Here is a 22,695-nt window from a genome sequence, read left to right as displayed (position 1 = left end):
TGTGCTAAATATATTTGTTACAACTGCACAGGAAATTGCACTGGATTAATTTTTATTTAATCAGAAAACTAGGCACATTCCAAACAGGGACATGGAGACAATCAGGTTACCTCGTCAAAGACCTTGGAGGTGACGTGCTTGTCCAGAATGGGCACGTAGGTGGGGCTGTGGGGTATGGCCGTCCCTGACAAGGCGTCCACGAGGGTGAGTTTCCTGGCCACCAGGCCGTGGATCTGAAGCCAGCTCGCTGAGGACATCTCTGAAGCGCTAAGAACAGAGGATCTCGGGGTTTAAAACTTCCGACATGATGGGTCGCAAGGAAAAACATAATGGAATCAACCTCATAGAACAAAGGCTCTCACTTGTCATCGGAGATTGCGCTTCCTTCTCGAGTCCATCTTCCTGACGATGTGTCGTCCGAACACTCGCTCGCCAGCAGCATGCTCGTTTCTGGGGAAGAGGTAAGGGCGGATATGTGTTTTCCTCAAATATAGAGTTTCTATCGATGCCCAAGGGTCACACGAGTTCAGTGTGGTTGTGATGGAGGTCGTGTGGACTGTGTGTTGGAGGTCACATCCTGGTCTCTCAGGGGCTCTCAGGCAAGGTTCATTTGCAACCTGCACTAAGACCAAAGCAGGTGAACAGGGCACTGTAATTTGCTCGCCTACCTCACCCCAGGGAAGGTCTCTGCCCCTGGACAAATCAGACACATTCATTCTCTGATTCTCCAGAAAACGCACTGTTTAAAGGTTCAAGGAGAACACCGTGAACCGTGGCTGACATCGTGAGACTCCCTCGCAATTACAGAAGAGAGCCCTGATTAACATTCCAGGGTCCAGAGTGGTTTCTCGGCTCTCTGGGAAACCAAGGCTTTGCTGAGTTCTGAAATTGATAGCTGGAGTTTTAAGCGTAGTCCTTGTAGATACCTGGCTTTATGAATGGAAAGGGATGTCATGCCTCGGAAATCAAATCCTGAACTATGCGTATAGCAGAGACACGATAGGCTAAGTGACATCAGGGGAAAAAACGTCACGCAGAGCAGGCCCTGAAGACAGGGTTTGATTGGGCTCTGAGGAGTGACAGCAGGTGTGTGTCAGCCACGAGTCGGGAACTGTACGCACGTGTGACTGGGACAGAGTATCGAGGGGAAGATAATATGGGACTTCAACTTTTAAAGATTCATCATTTTAAGAAAAATACTTTTATCAATAGTGATGAATTCTGAGTGGAAAAGTCATGTTTTCCTCACATTTAGCCCCAAAAGGTTAACCATTTGGACCAGAGAGGGGCTCATCAGATAGCACCACCAGGGACTGAGGGGAAGAAAAAGACACACCAGGAAGCGTAAGAGGTCCCGACGTGAGGCACAGAGTGGCCCCACGCTCTCCTGTGTCAGGCACCAAGAGCCAGCGGCACAGTCCAGCCGAGAGGAACCCAGCACACCAAGCTGGTGGAGCTGGCGGACAAGGGAGCCCTCCACATGGGGAGCAATCTGAGAACCTTGGAAACGGGATTCGTTCTCCCCAACGTACGCCTGCCCGGCTTGTTCAGGAATAGGTGCGTGGGCCGAAGCGGGCGGGCTGACCCTTCCCCCGACAGGGACCCTCGTGCACTTGCCTCTGTCGCTCAGAGAAAGGCTCCAGCTGCTGGATGTGGAGAGACTGTCCTTTCTTCCACTGCGAGGTGAGTTCTTGAGGGTGGACATCTGGCTTCTGAGCAGGCTGGTCCTGGTTGACTCTGTTGGTGCCACAGGGAGAGGGATTGAAGGAATCTGGGGTGGAAGGAGATGCTTGATGGGATGCACCTATGTCCCTAGATCCTTAAAAGAAGAAAGCAACCTTAGCGTCCCAACCTTCAGGGGGTGGCAGAGTGCTGTGAGCACGGCTCGATCCCTTTGTCAGGACTCAAGCTGTGCTCTTCTTGGAAAGAAACCCACTGCCCCTGCCCACATCTGCATTGTGGGCAGAATGCAGTTCCTGTGGCTGCAGGACTGAGGTTCCCGTTTGCTGAGTCAGCAGCCTGTCTCCTGATAAGACACCTGCATGACTGCCCAGCACCTTCAAGCCAGCAACAGGGCGCTGAACTCCTATCGTGGAAAATCAAATCACCAGCTGGAGAAGGCTCCTGCTTTCCAAGGATTTCATGCGACCACACTGGGCCCCCTGGATACCTTGACTTTCAGTCAACGTGACATAACCAGGACAGCAAGGTCGCGTCATGTTCAAAGGCTTCAGGGTGCAGGGCAGGACGTCTCTGGTGAGCCCTTTTAGAAATTCTGCCACCACAGCTGCTGTTCAGACTTCCACTTACGTGGTTCTCAACCCTTCCCGGTCTCCCTGACTGATCTAATGGTGACACTGAGTCTGTGTGCTTTAAGATAATGAGTCTGTGACACGGTATCTTGGTTCCTTTTCATCCTTGATAACACACACTGCACTGGCTGAAAATGTGTTCTGTGTTCTTCACAAGTACCGAGGCTCTCTGTAAGCATTTGTGAAAGAAAGCATCCATGTTTTCAGTAAAGGAGGGGACTTGCTCTCTCGACAAGAAATCAGATTGTGGGAGTGAAGCTTAGCCAGAGATCTGCAAATTACTGCCAAGCTCTCCGCTGCACAGAACAGTAATACGGGGGTCTCCATGCATAGAGATGGGGCTGTGCCGTGTGGTGCTTGTGGTCTTTCTAGGCAACAAGAGGGTGGGAATGATCTCGCCGCCTCTGTAGCCAGAATGAACGAAGATGTATTTTCTTGGGAGCAATGTCTGTGAGTAAAAGATCAAGGACCCTCGCGGGGGAGCCGAGTTCCTGCTGCTGACCTCACTGGCAGGCCTTGTCCACGATCCCAAGGCAAACCCCACCAGATGCACGGGTGTGGCAAAAAGAAAGGGAAGCACAGTTCTCAAAGTCCCCAAACAAAAAAGATGTGCTAGTGCCAAACCCTGAAAACACTGAATAAAACCGGATGTGTACAGCAGTGGATGCAAGCATTACCTCCTCTGCAGGCTCCGTTGGGCCACTCACTCCTTTTCCACACTCTTCCGTTTTAAAAGTGGACATTAAACAAAAATCCAGTCCTGGTTGCCTGCCCCATACCAAGGATCCCGGATAAAAGGGAGATGTTTAGAACAAGTGGCAAATGACAGCTGTAGAGAAACCCAGGTCTACTGGGCAAGGCGGGCACGACGGGTGCTGGGGATGCAGCACCAAGTGGCCTGGTATGGGAAGCTATTTGTCCCCAGGGCATAAGACACATCTCCCTTGTACAGGAAGTAAGGGGACAGGTTACTCACAAGGGGCTGAGTTGCAGCACATGGCCCGTTCCAGGAAGCCTCCTGGTCCTTGTGAGGTCAAGGCTGGCATCTCCTGCCTAGGGACATGGGGACCCCCATGAGACAGCAGTGGGAAAAGGCTCCATAATCTTCCCCCTGGGAGACACTCACATTCTGGCCTGAGGAGACCTCGGCTGCCACCTTAGGCAGAAGCAGCAGGGACCACAAGGAGACACAGGGATGCCAGAAAAACAAAAAGTAATAATGCCAGAAATATACCACGAGGGCTATAAAAATTAAATTGCCATGGCAACCACAGCCCACAGAAGCAGGCCAAGGCCTACAATGCTCAATGTAAACAGGGTGGCCACTTCCCCAAATAAAAGACCTACACGGAATCTAGAGCCCCCAACATAATACACAAAATGTTCAGGATACCACAATAAATCACTCATCCTATCAAGAACTAAGAATCAGACCTTGAATAAGAAAAAAACAACCGTGATGCCAACAAGATGAGCCGGAAGTTAGAACCACACAACGAGGATTTCAAAGAAGCTCCATCCAAATGCCTTCGTAATCAACCACTAACTTTCCCGAAGCCAAAGAGCAAGTAGAAAATTAAACGTCTCGTAAGAATGAAAAAGACAGAAAGAGAAAAGATAGACCTAAGGCGTGAATGGCAAAAAGGAAAGAAGGGACATTAGTACAGATCTTGCAGACAGTGAAAAGGCAACGAAGGAATATGATGAGCAACTTTGCACTCACAAATCTAACAAAGTAGGGAAAAAAAGGATCTATTCCCCCAAACCCACTAACTTCTAACCCTTAAACAAGATGAAATAGATGATAATAATGTTAAAACCATCATGGAAATTGAATTCATAATGAAAAATGTTCTGGAAAAAAATATCTCTAGGTCTAAATGGTTCCATGATGATTTTTAAAATTTGTTCTAATTAGTTAGACATGATGGTAGAATTTTGACACATCATACAAAAATGGAGTACAGCTTCTCATTCTTCTGGTTGTACATGATGTAGGATCACACTGGTCGTGGAATTACCAAACACTGAAAGAATTACATCAATTTTTTTCCAGGAATAGGAGGAATAACTTCCCAACTCATTTGATGAGGACTGTATTAGCTTGATACCAAAATTGGACAAAGAGAGTTTTAACAAAAACAAGAACCACAGACCAATAGCTTTCAGGAATTTTGATACAAAAATCCTCAAGAAAATGTTAGCTAACAGAACCGAGCCATATAGTAAAAGAATGGCACACTGAGACCAAGCAGAAAATATTCAAGATATACAAGGCTGCTTCAACATTTGAAAATCAGCCAATGGAATCTGCCATTAGACAAAAGAAGAAAAATCACATATCAACATAGAAAAATCATTTTCCAGAATCCTGCATCCATTGCTGATAAAAACTTTCAGAAAACTAGGAATGTGAAGAACTTTCACAATTTGAAGAACATGTGCAACCACATATAGCTAAAATCACAATGGGAAAGGACTGAATTCCTTCCCCCTAAGATTGGATAAAAGGCAAGGATGACCACCCTTATCACCCTTGTTCAATATGGTACTGGAAGTTCTAGCTACCACAGCAAAGCAATAAGAAGGAATAAAACCAGAAAGATTGGAAAGGAGAAGAGAGAACTCTCCCCACTTGCAGATAACGTATTGTCTATAGAGAAAACAACAAGGAATCTGCCCACAATAGATCTTCTAGAACTGTCGAGCTCAGCAAGCTTGTTATAGAATCCACAGAAAATTCAACTATTTTTTTCGCAGGACCTACATGCTGAAAGTTACAAAAATGCTACTGCAAGACATCAGAAATGCTCTAACTGAACGGAGAGACATACCATGTTCATGAGTTGGTGCAGCTGGCATTATAGATGACAGTTCTCCCAAAGGGATCTCTAGGTTTAACGCTACTCCACAAGACATCCAGGAAGATGTTTTTAAATAAACATAGACAAACATGTTCTAAAATGTGCACATAAATATCAGGTCCTAGAATAGCTACAAAAATTTTCAAGAATCAAGTTGGAAGCATCACTGGACCTGATTTTAAAACTTACCATGTGAACACATGAATCAAGATGACGGGGTATTGTCAGAGAAAAAGACACTGGATCAACCAAACAGAATATAGAAAATGGATTTAATTCACACAAACATGCCCAGAGGCTTTTGACAAATGTTCAGATGAATTCACTGAAATCCAGCCTTTCAGGAAATGCTTCTAGAACATTTTAGGCCAAAAAGAAAGGGGGGCGGGGAATTTTGACCTCAAACTCAAATCTTTTCACAAAATTGAACTCAAATGAATCATGGACTTAAATGTAAACACTTCTAGGAAAAAAAAAAAACACATTAGAGAAAATCTTCAAGAATTAACATTTGTTCTTAGATTTGACACCAAAAGTAGGATCCATGAAAGGAAAAACTAATCAACTGGACTTATTGAAATTAAGTTTTTACCAGGCAAAAGACCTTCTTAAGAGGATGAAAAGACAAGCTACCAACTGTGGAAAAAATATGCAAATGACATAACTGGTATCTAGACTCTGAGAAGAACTCTTACAGCCCAGCAGTAAAGACAGACCATTCACTTAGAAAACGGGCAAAACAGGCACAGACACCTGACTAAAGATGATCTGTAGGTGGCATGAAGAGAGGCTCAGCATCATGGGCAATTGCAGCCACTGTCAGAGGGCTAAAATAAAAAATAGGGCCGCCTCATGCTGGTGAAGCTGAACTGAACCATTCATTCCTCGTGTACAATGGCACAGAACTCTGGGAAACAGTTTGGCAATTTCCTTAACAATGAAACAGCCATTACTATGTGACCTGGCAGTTGCACTCTTGGATATTTTATCCTAAATACAAAAACTTATGTTACATAAAACTTGAACGTGCATGTTCAGAAAGTGCTTTACCGTTAACAGCCAAAAGTTGAAAATGACTTAGATGTTCTTCAACAGATAAGTGGTTAAACCAACTGTGGTACATCCATTTCTCGGAATACTACTCAGCAATAAAAAAGAATGAACCACTGACACAGGCAGAAACTTGGATGAGTTTTCAAGGAAGTACGCCAAGAGACAAAAGCCAGTCAGTCCCAAAAGGTGATACCATAATATTTTTCGAATGCCAAAACTTTAGAAATAGAGACCTAATGGTTGCCAATAGTTATGAAAGGATATACAAGGAAGGTGATATGGTTATAAAAGGGCAATGGGGCAATAGGAAGGATTCCTGTGGGGTTGAAATTCTTCTTAAACACAGACAGTCTCTCACTCTCTCTCTCTCTCACACACACACACACACACACGACAAATAAATATAAGTGAAACTGGGACATCGATGTCAGGATCCTGGTTTTGAGACTGTATTATTATTTTGCAATATAGAACCATTGGGGGAAGTGGGGTTTTAGGGGATTGTGTAAATATACAATTATCTTAATAAGAATTTTCATTGAAAAACCCCACAAGGGCTGAGGGTAGCTCACTGGAGGAGTACTTGCCTAGCATGCACAAGACCTGGGTTCAATCACCAATACCACCAAAACAAACCAGAACAAATACCCTCAGGGTCAGGGTTTTAAAAGAGATTCTTGTGTGTTTGGTTCTAGCCTATCTTCTTGTATGGAATGGAAACCAGTAGAAAGAGGAGAGCTGGTATTTGCTGATACCTGCGTGGAGGGTTTTCTTTTTCAGCACCTGCTGACTTGAAAGGTCCCATGGTACTTTCAACATATGTAGGGGTGAGATTTGTGTTGACTCAACATCAGATTGAGGTTTCGCACATGTTTCTGGGATCGCAACCATAGAAGAGATTTCCTTTTGATGCCTGTTTCAATTTAAATAAAAACGTAAAGAAAGAAAAAGGGGGGGGGGAAGAAAAGAAAATTTTCATCAAGAAGGAAGACGTAGATCAATGCATTCATGTTGAATATTGCAAACTTAAAGAAAGGAGCCCTCCCTTATTTGGACTAATGTTAAGAAAAGCCGCCTATCCCGGCCCCAGCAGATGAGTCCACCAGGGTCCAGTCCTTGAGTCAGATGGGAACAAGTGACTGCATCACAGGTCTGTTCCTCAGGGACAGGGGTGAACTTGTTGAAGTTGCTCAGTCTCCTTGAAGCTTCTTCCCTCTCCTCATCTATTCCTCAGGAAGTTCCACCTGTGCACCAACTTGTAGGGCTGACAGGGAGAGCCCGGTGTAAGCAAGTCTGCATTTCGGAAACCCATTTCTCGAATCACAGAGTCCACCAGCTAGCTCTTACAAAAGCCAGGGCAGGGCAACTCTCGCCTGGGACGTCCCCCACTAGCGAGAGATGGCGGCAATCCATTCTGGGGAAGATCTGGAGCCAAGGGGATCCAGAAATGCCTCTTTCTCTGAAACTCTGGACACAGCAGCTGCAGAGAGGCAAGTTTCCAGAACATTCTCCTGCCCTACCACTTTAAAGGGTGCTCTCCCTCCTTCACCAGCCTGCCTCTCACCCCCGCAACCCACAGGGCGCACCCCTAGCGGAAGGGATCAAGCGCACATTGCTCGGGCATCCCGGTTGCCCTACGTGCAATCCGTTCTCAATAAAGGTTTGGAAAAGGATTGGGGGCTATTACATATTTTCTTACACTGGAAAAACTAGGAAAAGGGAGTTTGTGGTTAAGTTAAGTGGGAGAAATGACTTTTCCGAGGGTTGCTCAGTGAAAAGGAAGTTTGGCAGCGCGGTACCTGCAGGATGAAGGGCTGTGTTCGGTGCTTCCCTTCATGGTGTGTGGCTGTTCACCATGTGCTGGGCACTCCGTCCCCTACCCCAGCACAGGGGAGGGAGCTCAGGCCCAGCAAGGGTACGTGATGCCCAAAGTCACCCACCAGAGACCAGTGACATAGTGAAATGTCTCTGTGTCCACTCCAGAAACTGCTCCCTCCAGCTTTCGAAAATAAAAATGAAATAAAATAGACAAAAAAAAGAAATAAAAAGGACTTCACCCACTACTCAAACAGCAGACACAGCCAGCGGACCAAGTCCGGCTCCAAGAAACAGCTGGTCTCTTTGTCCTGCGATCTTAAATCTGATTGAACAAGGGTGAGAAGGGATTTAGAGTGCAGGCCTGAAAGTGCACAGGAGGTGAGCTGCTGCTAAGAGCAGTTCATTTATTTGACTCTTAGTTTATTTGTCCAAATTTGCTGAGTTTAGATGTCTCCGTTTTCCTAAATACTTAAACAATAATGCTGTAAGATCTCATTATATGACGTACCTCTTTTTTTTCCTTCCCTGATACGAAGTCTATACTGTGGCCCCACAATAATGCTCGATTTGCTAAGAGGAAGACAGTCAATTTCAATGAAAAAGAAATTGATTTGATTTTTTCAATTTCTTTCCATGTGGTTGTCTCTCTTAAAGAAAAAGACACCCTCCGGGCCAGGTAGGTGGAGACACTGGAACGTCTGCTCACAGACCCTTGGAGTATGGTAGTGAGTGCTGACACATTTCCCGAGTGTTGGGAGTATTTTCGATTTGGGGTTTAACTATGAATTAGAGAGTATTCTAATATAGTGTGGAAGACAAGACTCTCCCACCAGAGCCTCCACGTCAAAGATGGGGGCTCTGAAGCCAGGCATAGGGGCCCACGCCTGTCATCCCAGCTACTCTGGAGGCTGAGGCACGAGGATCCCAAGTTCAAGCCCAGCCCAGCAATTCAGAGAGACCCTGTGTCAAAGTAAATAAATTAATTAAGTAATAACGACGAGGAAAGGAGACTGGCAGTGATGGACAGGCGCAAAGACAAGGCAGCCCTGGCAGGGTCCCCCTGCGTGAAGTCCTGGCGGGGCCTCCTGAGCGCCAAGCTAAATCTCCATTACACAGCACCTCTCTGTCCTGTCACCGCTTGGCTTGGGGGACCTGTCTGTGCCTGGTAGAGGATAAAAGTGGCCTTCTCAAGACAAATGATTGCTATTAATTTATTCTCTCTGCTCAGAAAAAAAAAAAAAAAAAAAAAAAAAAAAAAAAAAAAAAAAAACCCTAACTAAACTATACCAAGTGATTCTTACACTAAAATAAATCTCCTGAGAGGGAAGTCGAGGAGAGCGAGCGGAGGGTCTGAGAGGACCCCGGGCGACGGGGTCAGCAGGCAGCTTGGCGCACTCACTTGTTGTCTTCCTTCTCCCCGTTGTGCCACCAGTCCATGATCAGGGCCTTGGAATAAAGGTTCTGCACTTTCTCCAGGTCACTGTAGCCCTGCTCCATCTCCTGAACCAAAAGGGTCACGTCCTCATTCTGCTGCAATGAGAAGCGAAGACGGGGTGAGGCTGTACCCAGGAGTCCCCGTGGCAAACGCGCCAGCCGGAACCGCGGCCTGGGGTGAGAGGAGTCTAAGGAACTCCATGGGATCCTTCATCATTCCGTTTCTAACCGACCCAGGGACAGACAATGCACACGTGATAAACCGACACACATGAAGTGCGCAGCCTGACCGGCGTCCACGTCCACACCTGTGAAATCATCTTGTGGGCAAGGTGAGGAAGGCGTGGCCACCCCGCTAAGTCCCTCCAACTCCGTGACGCATATGCCCCCCTTCCTACGACCCTCGGCCCGATTCCCGAGGGACTTCTCCTCCGAGCTCTGCTATGACCTGTTGGTTTCCACTTTCTGGAATGTCAGGTAAATGGAATCGCAGGGCGGATGCTCTCCTTGCGTGGCTCCCTTCACGTGGCGGATCATCCTGGATTCCCTGTGCTGTCACAGGGATCGAGAGCTGTGCGTTTTGTGGCTGAGGATGATTCCCCTGTGTGCTGAACATCGACATTTATTCATGGGCCGATCGTCGGACAGGCGGGCCATGTCCAGGCTGGGGCCACTGTGAGCAAAACCAGGAGTGTTGGTGAGGACCAAGTCTGGGTCCGCCGTCGGCTCCGCCTCTCACGGTGGGACCTAGGCGTGGACCCGCTGGCTCCTAGGCATGGCGACGTCAGCCTGCTGAAGAAGCTGCCCAAGGGTTCCACCAGGGCTGTGCCTGCCTGCGCTCCCGTCGGTAACGCGTGACAGCCCCCAGTCCTCCACAGCCGTGCAGACACGCGGGGTCATCGGTCACTCACTTTAGCCATCCTGGGCGGCGTGACAGCACCCGTACCGCCAGCCATGCGGGGTCCTCTGGTTTCTGCTCCTCCCTCCCAGCTCCGTTTGATCCCGGTGTTTGAGTTTTGCCTTCTGAGGTGTGCAGGGGTCGCTCACGTGGGTCCCGCTTGCTCTACTCTAAGGCCAAGGACGCTGAACCCCTTCCCGAGCTTACCTGCCCTCGCTGATCCTCCTCAACGGAATGTGCGCACGCGTTTTGCCTATTTTCTGATTGGATGTTTGACTTTTTTCCTGTTGTTGACAGCGCTTCATATTCTTTGTTATGTCATATGCAGATACTTTGTCCAAGTCGGTAGCACCTCAGTGCACACAATGATACAAAGAGCACACTCCCCTCTAGAAGGGCGCTCTTGGAACACCCCTCTGCTAGCCAGGACTGGAGGATCAATTGGAGAAGAGGTTGTATTCACCTCCTCCCATGAGCCCTTGGGAAGGGTTGCTTTTTCACATGGTCTGAGAAGTCAGGAGACAACGACCCCCCATTCAAAACTGTTGACGGTTTCTCACAAACATCGGTAGGTAGCAGAGGCTCACAAACTGCACATGTGGACCCCAGGACCCTTGTTTATGAAGACCCCCAAAGTTTGACAAAATGTCGGTGATTATTGAATTTGAGTGATGGTTTCCTTGGGATCCATGCACTTTCAGACATTTGTGTGTGTTTGAAACTTTCCATAATAAAAAGTTTAGAAGAAATCAAATTACATTAAGATTCTTGGGCCTCTATGCCCACAGCCTGATTTAGGGCCCCACAGTGGACCCTGGAGTTTGTGCCTCAGTTCAGGTGGTCCTTGGACGACCCTCTTTTTTTTTTTTTTTTTTTTTTTTTTGGTCCTGGGGATTGGACCCAGGGGCAGTTTACCACTGATCTACACTCCCAGCCCTTTTAATTTTTTTATTTAATTTTGAGACAGGGTCTTACTAAGTTTCTCAGGGCCTAAAAGGCAGAGGCTGGCCTTGAACTTGTGGTCCTCTTGCCTCAGCCTCCTGAGCCATTGGGATTACAGGCATGCACCACCATGCCTAGCCCTTGGACCACTTTTGAGAAATCCTGGTACACTTGTTAACCAGTTCATTTGTTTGACTTGGTTTTCTCTGAGGTTACTGTTTTTACTAAGGTACTGTCTGTGCGCCTCCACCTATACTGTTAAAATAAATGAACACTCTTTGCTTAGACCATCAAGCTCTTACCTGAAGAGCCTCCTGAGAAATGGGATCCTTGCAACCAAAATTATAAGAATGGAACTCTCCTCCCGTCAAAGCAGCAAGCTCCTGCAAAAACTCATTGGCAATCTCATCATTGTAATTGAAGGAGATGGTATAAATAGGAATTTTCTGGAAAACTTTGACTTGCTCTATCACCATTTCAGGTGGCTGAAATGAGAAGAAAGGAGATGGAAAAGAGAGAAAGAGAAAGAAAAACAAAGATGTGAAAACCCCTTAGTATTTGCCATAGAATGAGAAATTCTGAAATAGCAATTCCTCCTACAATGATAAGGGGCACTTTTTAGCATTTTTTTTTTGTCCTGATCAGTTATGCATGACAGTAGAATGCATTTTGATACATCATGTGTAAATGGAGTATGACTCCTCATTCTTCTGGTTGCACATGATGTAGAATCACACTGGTTGTGTAGTCACATATGCACATAGGGTAATAATGTCTGATTCATTCTACTTTCTTCTTACACCTCCACCCCCTACTCTCCCTTCACCACCTTCTACCTAATCCAAAGTACCTCTATTTTCCCCTAGCCCCCCCACCACATTGTGAATAAGCATCTGTATATCAGCAAGAACATTCAACCTTTGGTTTTATGGGATTGGCTTATTTTGCTTAGCATGATATTCTCCAGCTCCATCCATTTACCTGCAAATGCCATCATCCCATTCTTCTCTAGGGCTGGGTAATATTCCACTGGGTACATTTACCACATTTTCTTTATCCATTCATCTGTTGAAGGGCATCTAGGTTGGTTCCGTAGTTTGGATATTGTGAATGGAGCTACTATAAACATTGATGTGCCTGTGTCACTGTAATATGCTGATTTTAAGTCCTTTAGGTATAAACTGAGGACTGGCCTAGTTGGGGCAAATGGTGGTTCCATACCAAGTTTTCTGAGGAATCTCCACACTGCTTTCCATAATAATTGCTCCAATTTGCAGTCCCACCAGCACAGTATCGGTGTGCTTTTTTCCCACATCCTCGCCAACATTTATTGTTGCTTGTATTTTTTTTCTCTCGTTGCTTATATTCTTGATAATTGCCATTCTGACTAGAGTGAGATGAAATCTTAGTTTTAATTTGCATTTCTCTAATTGTTAGAGATGTTGAACATTTTTCACATGTTTGTTGATTGATTGTGTTTCTTCTTCTGTGAAGTATCTGTTAAGTTCCTTAGCCCATTTGTTGATTGGGTTATTTGTTTTTTTGGTGTTGAGTTTTTTGAGTTCTTTAAATATCCTGGAGATTAGTGCTCTGTCTGAGGTATATGTGGTAAAGATTTTCTCCCATTTTGTAGACTCTCTCTTCATGTTATTGATTGTTTCCTTTGCTGAGAAGATGTTTTTTAGTTTGAATCCATCCCACTTATTGATTCTTGATTTTACTTCTTGTGCTTTAGGAGTCTTGTAAAGGAAATCAGGTCCCAAATCAACATGGTGAAGATTTGGGTCTATTTTTTCTCTATTAGGTGCAGGGTCTCTGTTCTAGTGCCTAAGTCTTTGATTCACTTTGAATTTTGTACATGGTGAGAGATAGAGGTTTAATTTCATTTTGTTACATATGGATTTACAGTTTTCCCAGCACCGTTGGTTGAAGAGGCTATCTTTCCTCCATTGTATGTTTTTGGCTCCTTTGTCTAGTGTGAGATAACTGTATTCATGTTGGTTTGTCTCTGTGTCTTCTATTCTGTACCATTGGTCTATGTGTCTGTTTTGGTGCCAATACCATGCCATTTTTGTTACTATTGCTCTGTAGTATAAAGTCTGATATTGGGATGCCTCCTGCTTCACTTTTCTTGCTAAGGATTGCTTTGTCTATTCTGGGTCTCTTATTTTTCCAGATGAATTTAATGATTGCTTTTTCTATTTCTATGAAGAATGCCATTGGAATTGTAATAGGAATTGCATTAAATCTGTATCACACTCTTGGTAGTATGGGCATTTTGACAATGTTAATTCTGCCTATCCAAGAGTATGGGAGATCTTTCCATCTTCTAAGGTCTTCAATTTCTTTCTTTAGTGTTCTGTAGTTTTCACGGCAGAGGGCTTTCACCTTTTTTGTTAGCTTGATTCCTAAGTTTTTTTTTTTTTTTTTTTTTTTTTGAGACTGTTGTGAATGGGGTGTTTTTCCTATCTGCTCTTGCAGTGGATTTACCACTGATGTATGGGAATGCATTTGATTTATGGGTGTTGATTTTATATCCTGCTACTTTGATGAATTCATTTCTCAGTCCCAGAAGTTATCTGGTGCAGTTTTTTGGACCTTTTAAATACAGAATCATGTAAATGTGTCATTTCAATTCAATAAAGGGACACTGGCAGACAGCGAGAGCACGAAGACCGACCTTCCCAGGCCTCACACTTCAGTGGGAAGCAGCAGCAGGGAGCGAGCTTGTTTTTTAGGCGAGTCGCTCAATGTTAAGTGCTCCTAAGCTCAGAAGTCAGGCCGCTGAAGTGCCAGGCTGTGCCTTGAAGGACTGGGGTGAGAAGCCATGGGCAGAATATCTCGGTCACCAGGGTTCCCGAGGGTCCCTTGGATTTTCAGTGTGGCTTCTGTTCTGGTTTGGATGTGGGATGCTCCCCATAAGCTCACGGGTGAGGCAACGCAGGAAGGTTCAGAGGAGAAGTGACTGGGTTGAAGATTCTTAACCCAGTCAGTGATTAATCCCCTGATGGGATTGACTGAGTGGCAGCTGAAGTGGTGGGTGTGGCTGGAGGAGGTGGGCCCGGGGCGTGGTTTGGGGTGTGTATCTGTATCTGGAGAGTGGAGTCCCTCTGTCCTTCCTGATCACCATGTCAGCCACTTCCCTCTGCCACGCTCTTCCACCTTGATGTTCTGCTCACCTCCAGCTGCAAGAAATGGAGCTGGCCTTCTATGGACTAAGACCACTGAAACCCCACATCTTATGGCGGCTACTGCCATCGTCTGATCTCAGGAGAGGGTCCCCACCTCCCTGTGCCTGCTGCTGCTGCCCCAGGCTGGGCATTCCCAGCCCTGGCCAAGGTCCAGGCAGAAGGCTCTGGCAGAGCCGGCCTGTCTCTGGCACCACTGGACATGCTCCTAAGGCCCGGGGGGGTGGGACAGTGTGGTCCTCTGCGAGTCATCACTGAGAGAGGCCCACCCTCTTAGTATGGCACTCAGGAGTCTTCGCAGTCCCCCAACCCAGCCTCCCCACCTCAGCCTCGTCTCCGCCTGCCTCTCTTAACCACCCCCACCCGGTTTCCAGGCCTGGGTCCCTCCGGCCGGTCACCACCATTGCTCTGCTCGGCTCAGAGCATGCCTTCCTCCCTTCCCAGACGTGGCTCCAGTGTCCTTTCCCCGTGGGACCTCCCTGGTCTCTCCGTCCCCTACAGCATTCATCCTTCTGTGCTCCTAGGTGGACAGGCAGCCCGCTTCCCGGACGGTGTCAGAGTTCCCGGCGTATGGCCTCTGACCTTGGCACCCCACAGGGACACAAGAGAGACACAAGAATCTGCTTCTGAATGGAAAACTCAGGGAAGCTGATGGGAAAACCGTTCAAAATAAAACGTTTCTTTACATACCACCTCTCTGCCACACATCCACCGCCCAGGCAGGAAGGGTCCATCTGCTTTAATCCCTGAACCATCTGACACAGGACGTTCCAGAACATTTGCCTAGCCGTCTGCCTATGTGAACATCTTAGGAGGAAGGAAACCAGCTGATGGTCATTCCCTCCAGTGCTGGCCTGGAAGTCCCTCTGTTTATCTAACAGCCGCAACACTGGGCTTTCATTGACAAAGCTCCAGAGAAGCTGAACGGGCTCCTCCAGGACTTTTCAAATATTTCCCAGTCAGGCTAAACAAAACAAAGAGCGTTTCACTGGAAAGGCACGCTTTTGTTTAAATGAGGACTATGCTAAAATTAGGGACAAAGCCAAGGAGGTTGTGCAGCGACAGGTTTAGACTGAGTCTCAAGGGGCAGAAGACGAAAAAACGGCTCTCCTGGCTCCTAGTTGGTAGGAAAGTGTAAACCAGCTTCAACCCCAGGCAGACGCCTCCCCTCCCGGGGCTGGTCTCCAGGACCCCGGGTGTGTGTGGCACAGTCCTCAGAGCGGAGGTGACAGCGGAATTCCCTGCTGGGTCTTCTCACCTCAGTTCTGGGTCCCTAAGCGGAGGGAGCCTCTCTCGACAACGTCTTCATGGTGATTGGGAAGGTCCCCCAAACCCAGTCTCCGCATTCACTTTCAGAGTACTGGGCAGCCCCGGCTTAGGAGATACATACCTGATCAGGTCTCCCGTCGGTCAGGAGGTAGATCACTTGCGTCTCTTTATCAGCAAAAGCAATTTGCAGGGCACTGAGGGTGTTGGTGGAGCTTCCCACCTATGGGAAGAAGAGAGGTACCCAAAGGTCTCATAAACGAGTAGTATTTATTTTCTGTTTACAAAAATAATAATGGGGGGGGAAAGGCACACTCATACATTGCTGGTGGGGTTGCAAATTAGTGCAGCCACTCTGGAAAGCAGTATGGAGATTCCTCAGAAAACTTGGAATGGGCCCACTTTTTGACCCCAGTTATACCACTCCTGGGTTTATACCCAAAGGACTCAAAATCAGCGTACTACAGTGACGCAGCCACATCAATGTTCATAGCAGCTCAATTCCCAATAGCTAGATAGTGGAACCAACCTAGATGCCCTTCAATTGACGAATGAATAAAGAAACTATGGTATATATACACAATGGAATATTACTTGGCCATAAATAAGAATAAATTTATGGCATTTGCTGATAAATGGATGGAGCTGGAGAATATCACACTAAGTGAAATAAGCCAAGCCCAAAAAACCAAAGGCCGAATGTTTTCTCTGATAACTGGCTGATGATACATAATGGGGGAGGGGTGACAGAGGGGCAAGAGAAGAATGGAGGAACTTTGGATGGTGTAGAGGAAAATGGGGTAGGAGGGGTGGGGGAAGGAAAGATAGTGGATTGAGACAGACATAATTACCCTATGTACATGTATGATTACATGAATGGTGTGACTCTATATCATGTACAACCATAGAAATGAAAAGTAGTACCCCATTTGTGTACAATGAATCAAAGTGCAGTCTGTAGAAATAAAAATTAAAAATAAATAAAATTATCTTGATTAAAAAAATAATAATAGGGGCGGGGACAGTAGTCCAGTGGCAGAGCACTTGCTTAGCACATGTGAGGCACTGGGTTCAATCCTCAGTACCACATAAAAATAAGCAAATAAAATAAAGGTATTGTGTCCATCTACAACTAAAAAAATTAATTACAATAATAACTTAAGTCCAATGATTTCAAGACACCAAATTCCTGGGTGTGTCATCAAAGTCTCTTTCTAGGCAGCCCAAGGACTGCTAGCAGCTAGGACTGTGGATTTCCTGCCTCGATGAAATCTTAATGCGATTTTATCTTTGGGTTTCTATTTGGGACACTAACTCAGTTACATCTCATCCAGTTGTCAAAGAGCTTAAACACACAGCCTGGAGGCACCCTGGTGGGGATTGTGTTTATTTCAAACTCAGACTTACTCATGATACCCGCATTTGGCAGACATAAACGTGGTGTCATTAGCAATCTAACAGTGAGCACAGGGACATGTCAAACAGGTTCTAGAGACTACAGACCTTCACACGCATATTAGGTCTTATACAAGTACATCATATTCAGCGAGGGACTAAATGCTCTGTTTTACATGTCATGGGAATAAACACACAAATACAGTTGTCACACTATCCGTAGATTGTATATGCATGGGAAATCATTGGGGAAAACATTGCACCTGTACTGAACCAGACGTTTTTCTTTTCATTATTTCCTAAACGATATGGTTTAGCAACTATTTGCAAAGCATTTACATTATTGTAGTAGGTGTTATAAGTAATTGAAAGGTGATTTAAAGCACACGGGTGGATATGTGCATAAGCAAATACTATTGCATCTGCAGATTTGGGTATCCACTGCGGATTCTGGAGCCAATCTTCCCGGGCTATTGAGGGACAACTGTACCAGTTAACAGGGTCAGTCAAAGGGAACAAGTTATGGCTTATTCTGTCTCATACATAATATCAATCATAACACCATCCACAACTCTTTATATAAAAAAGGTAAAATTACTCACATTGTATATGTCAAGAGAGATGAATGACATTTCACTGATATGAAACAATTATAAATTAGAAGATCTTTTGACTGTTTAATTAATATAGAAAGAGACGGATTCTCAAATAAATTCAAATTCATCGGAATGCACTCTCCTTAATATGCAGAAACGATATTTACTAAGAGCCTATCAGTAAGATATACAGGACTTTGAGATTTCTGTTTCCTTAAGCCTCTCCACTCATCTCAGGCCCAGAGAATCAGTCCAGCTTTAATTATAAACAAGAAAACCCACTGGGGTTGATCCAAGAAGAAAGGAATTTATGGAAAGGATATTGGACAGCTCACAGCATTACCAACCCAGCAGGAGAACGTGGTTTGAGGACCTCGCACTGGGACCAAGGCCGGGCCCCGCTGCAGCCCTGCTGCCAAGCGCCAGATGCTACAGCTTGCCTCACCAGCACCGGGAGTGCGGGAGGGAGCTGGCCCAGCATCCCGCTGTCCCTGCCGCCCAGGGACCTGCCGTCACTGCTCAAGGCCCACTGGGACCTCTGGAGTCACAGACTTGCCACTCGGAGCCCATGAGGCGGCTCTGATGGGTGGTGTCTGGGTCATACAGTGCACACCCCGGCTGACGGGAGGCCAGGACCTTCAACTTCCATGAGGTGAACAGGCTCTGCCTCCCACACCGGGAGCCAGGATAGGAAGGGAGTGGACACTGATGGCCAAGCACGTATCCAAGCCTCTGCCCAAGATGTCCCCCAAGGCTCACCACCTGCCACAGACCCAGACGTGAATGGGGTGTTCTGTGCCCTGACCCATCCAGCTGTTGCGACCTCGGTCACCTTCATCTGATTTTACTCCCTTTCCTTTCGGGGGACATTTAGTAAGCACCAAAGTCCCACCTGCCAGGCATTTTCATAACTTACAAAATCAGACCAAACTTTGTGTCTCGAGGGGCGTTTACAGGGCAATGCAGGAGGCCTGGAAAACCACCAGCAAACACTGCTAAAGTTCTCCCGGCTCACGTCCAGCGCGGGATGTCTCCTGCTCTAGCTGAGTGGGTGGCTAAAGACGTCTCATGGTGGAGATGGCAAGGAAGATGATTAAAAGATCAGCAGGCGAGGTAGAAAAGATGACGGGTGTTCCAGATGCCTGTTTTGCTCAGGATTTGGCAAGAGATTTTATTGGCAAAGCCCCTCTGATGAGAGGTCAGAACAGTGACCGTGGTGGTGGTATTCATAAGACAACACCCAGGGAGCACCCACCAGGTGAGGGACCTGCTTTCCCTGCATCTTTATCCCCTGGTCATAACAAGACTCTGGCAGCAACATCTGGCCCTGCGTCCCTGGAAGTTCACCTGGAAACAACAGGCAGCCCAGGGAACCGCCTGCCACCCCTGCAGACAGCACCAAATGGGAACAGAGAGGGAGCCCAGCAGCACAGGATGGCTCAGAAAACTAAACTGGAATGAAACTCACAGGTACAAGCCAGAATGACATGCTAAATCTAAACAGTGAATGCCTGCTAAATGAGAAGGCTTAAGTGGGATTAGTCTCCTGACATAATTATCAAATTATCCAGGATACAATAAAAAATCACTCATCACACCAGGAAGCAGAAATACTGCTTTTTTTTGGGGGGGGGGGGGTGCTGGGGAACGAACCCAGGGCCTTGTACTTACAAGGTGCACTCTACCGACTGAGCTATCTCCCCAGCCCCCAGAAATACTGCTTTTGAATGAGAAAAGCTACTACTGATGAGGCAGAAGAGCCTCAGAGATCTGTGGGACCATAAAGAAGCCACAATCTTTATACTGTGAGAGTGTCAAAAAAAGAGGAGAAAGAATGGAAATCTCAAAAAGCATTTAAAAAGTAACAGCTAAAAAAAATCCCCCAATTTGGTGAAAGATACCAAAACTACAATTCAAGAAAATCCCAAAGAGGAAAAAAAAAAACAAAATCCATCAAAGAAATCCACACCAAGACACGTTGTATTTAAATTGCTGAAAACAAAAAAAAGAGAGAAAAATTCTAAAAGCAGCCAAAAGAAAATAACACTTGTAATATCTACAAAAGAATATCAGTTCACTCTCATATGAAACCACTGAGACCAAAAAGAAGTGGCACAAATGAACTGCCAGAATCATAACATAAGTGGTGAAAATATTCTCCGGGATTGAAAACTATGAAAATCTATTTTGGAAGACCTATGAGAATCTATTTTTGAAAGCTCTGCAAATAGAAAGAAAATGTTTAAAGAAGAAAGACTAGACTTTCAGAAAAGAAAGAACAATGGAATGGATAAATATAGAAGTAAACATAATAGACAATCCTTAACTTCATGAGTTTCTTAAATCATGTTTCATGGTTGGAGCAAAAGTTTAGCACCATCTAACACAGTATGTAATGTACATGGAGGAAAGGCTTCAATTACATTTTGTAAATAGTGAAAGTAAGGGACCTAAATGGAAATAAGGTTTGTGCACATAAAGTAGTAAAACATCAAAATCAGGCTATGACGAACTACACAGAACAATCACTATACAGAAAATTCCTAAAAAACCATTAAGATGTAAAGCAATGCACTAAAGATAATATAAACATGTCAAAATGGAACACAAAAAATGGTCAAAGAACCCCTAGGAAGTCAAGTTAAAAAGACAGAAATAAGAAGCAGAGGAAAGACACACAAAACCATAACAAAATGGGAGACTTAAGCTTTAAATATCAACAATGACATGCAAATGGTGTGAGTATACCAATTATATGACATGCACGGAAGAGTGGACAAAAACATGGTCCAACCATATGCTGTCTACAAGAAATTCACTTCAAGCAAAACAATACACAGGTTGAAAGCAAAAGGAAGGAAAAGATACATTGTGCAAAGATTATTTTTAAAAAGCAGGAGTAACTTAAAAGTATCTTACTATCTTAATAGTATACAAAATAGACTTTAAAGCAAAGAAAATTATTAGGGACAAAAAAGGACACTGCATAAAGATAAAGGGCTCAATCCACCAAGAATCCTAAATATTCATGCACCAGACAATAGAGCTTCAAGATACATGAAGCAAAATCTGATGGAGACGAAAAGAAAAACAGATAAATCAACAATTATGTCTAGGTTCTTCAATATCCATTGTTGACAGAACAACTAAACACTTTACAACGGAAGAACTAAACAACATGATTCACTAACCAGATCTAATTAACATTTATAGAACACTCCACCCAACACAGAATACACATTCTTTACATAAACAAACCTTGAGTCATGGAAGAACACTTGATTTCAAAAGAACTGAGGTCATACTGAGCGTGTCCTTGACCACCATGGAATTTAAACACAAAGCAATGACAGAAAGACAACATGAAAGTCTCCAAACACTTGGAAATAAAAGAACATGCTTTAAACAATTCATGGCTCAAGAAAAGATATCACAGATAAAATTAAGAGTTGAATGGAAATTAAGTAAAACATTTAAATTTATGGGATGCAGCTAACATAAAGCTGATGGGGAGGTTTGTGGCACTAAAAGCTTACTTTAGAAAAAAGGAACTTTCTCAAAACAACAATCTGTGTTCCTCACTCAAGAACCCCCAGAAAGAGAAGTAAAATTAACACAAAGCAAGCAGGAGAAAGGAAAAACAAACATACAAATCAATGAAAATCAATAAAACCGAAAAGGAAAACAAGCAGACAAAAATTACCAATATCACAGGTGAGCAAAGGAAATCATTGTAGATCCCACAAAGATGAGAGGAATGATAGGTAATATTATAAGTAATTCCATGCCCTTAAAACCAACAACTTGAAACAAATGGATCACTTCCTTCTAGAAGCAAATGACTGAAACTAACTCAAAGAGATTCAGATAATCTTGATAGTACTATATTTATTAAGGAAGTTGAATCCATAGTTTAAAACCTTCCAACAAAGGGAAATCAAGGCCCAGATGGTTTCATTGGTAAATTCTGTCAAATAGTTAAGGAGCAAAAATATAATACCAATTCTATGGAATCTCTTCCAGAAGAAAGAGTGAACACCTCTCTACCCATATTACAAAGTCTATATTCTCTGAAGCCAAAACTAGACCATTATTTCTGAGAAAAAAAATCTATAGACCAACATTCGTTGTGAACATAGAAAAATCCTCAACAAGATATTTTGACAAATTTAATGCAGAATATATAAAATGTAGAAAACCTCATGAACAAATGGAGATTATCCCAAGAATGTAAGACATTCAAAAACATTAAAAAAAAACATTTATCCCAAGAATGTAAGACATTCAAAACAAATAACCAATGTAATTCATCATATTTGTGAACTACATAGATCAGCTCAACAGACATAGAAAATACATCTGACAAAATTTGGCATTCATTTACGGTAATAATTTTCAGCAAACCAAGAATAGAGGGGGACTTCATTAACATGAAGAAAGCATATTTTCACAAAAAAAAAACCACCTACAGCAAAAACCCCCATAGCTAGCAAAGTACTTAATGGTGAAAGATTGAAACCTTTCCCTATAAGATTAGGACATCCATTTTGATCACTCCTATTTAGTATAAAAGTCCTACCATTGCACTGATACAAGAAAAAGAGATAAAATCATTTCTATTCACAGATAATATCATTGAAAATCCTAAGTAATCTACAAGAGATCTCCTAGAACAAGTGACTTTAGTAAAGCCAAAAGATACAGTGTCAGCATACAAATATCAATTGTAATAAACACAATTTAAAAATTAAAAGTACCATTTATGATAGTAACAAAAAGACAAATAAATGGAGAGAGACAGACAGAGACAGGGTTAAGAAGTCAGTTCTCCTGAATCTGATCTATAGGCGTAATGCTATCCCAATCAACATCCTAGCACATTTGTTTTTTGTAGATTTCAACAATTGATTCCAAAATATAAGGCAGGTC

General features: G+C 44.4%; 1 protein-coding gene across 4 annotated transcripts in view; it reads right to left on the bottom strand.

Moving 5' to 3' along the window:
* Nucleotides 1–22,695, bottom strand: part of Vwa3b (von Willebrand factor A domain containing 3B) — a 179,629-nt gene that overhangs the window by 63,616 nt on the left and 93,318 nt on the right. For 3 of the 4 annotated variants that reach the window (XM_047522799.1, XM_047522801.1, XM_047522802.1), the window contains 7 exons: nucleotides 15,900–15,998; nucleotides 11,624–11,806; nucleotides 9,447–9,577; nucleotides 6,985–7,142; nucleotides 1,618–1,737; nucleotides 363–450; nucleotides 111–267 (listed from right to left, as the gene is read on the bottom strand). In XM_047522799.1, the coding sequence (XP_047378755.1) occupies nucleotides 111–267; nucleotides 363–450; nucleotides 1,618–1,737; nucleotides 6,985–7,142; nucleotides 9,447–9,577; nucleotides 11,624–11,806; nucleotides 15,900–15,998 (936 nt within the window). The remainder of the gene's footprint in view (nucleotides 1–110; nucleotides 268–362; nucleotides 451–1,617; nucleotides 1,738–6,984; nucleotides 7,143–9,446; nucleotides 9,578–11,623; nucleotides 11,807–15,899; nucleotides 15,999–22,695) is intronic. The other variant, XM_047522800.1, reaches the window with a different exon arrangement.

This window comes from Sciurus carolinensis, chromosome 13, assembly GCF_902686445.1.
Source record: "Sciurus carolinensis chromosome 13, mSciCar1.2, whole genome shotgun sequence".
Lineage (NCBI taxonomy): Eukaryota > Metazoa > Chordata > Mammalia > Rodentia > Sciuridae > Sciurus > Sciurus carolinensis.
Note: the sequence above shows the minus strand (reverse complement) of the source record. Positions and strands in the feature narration are given on the sequence as shown.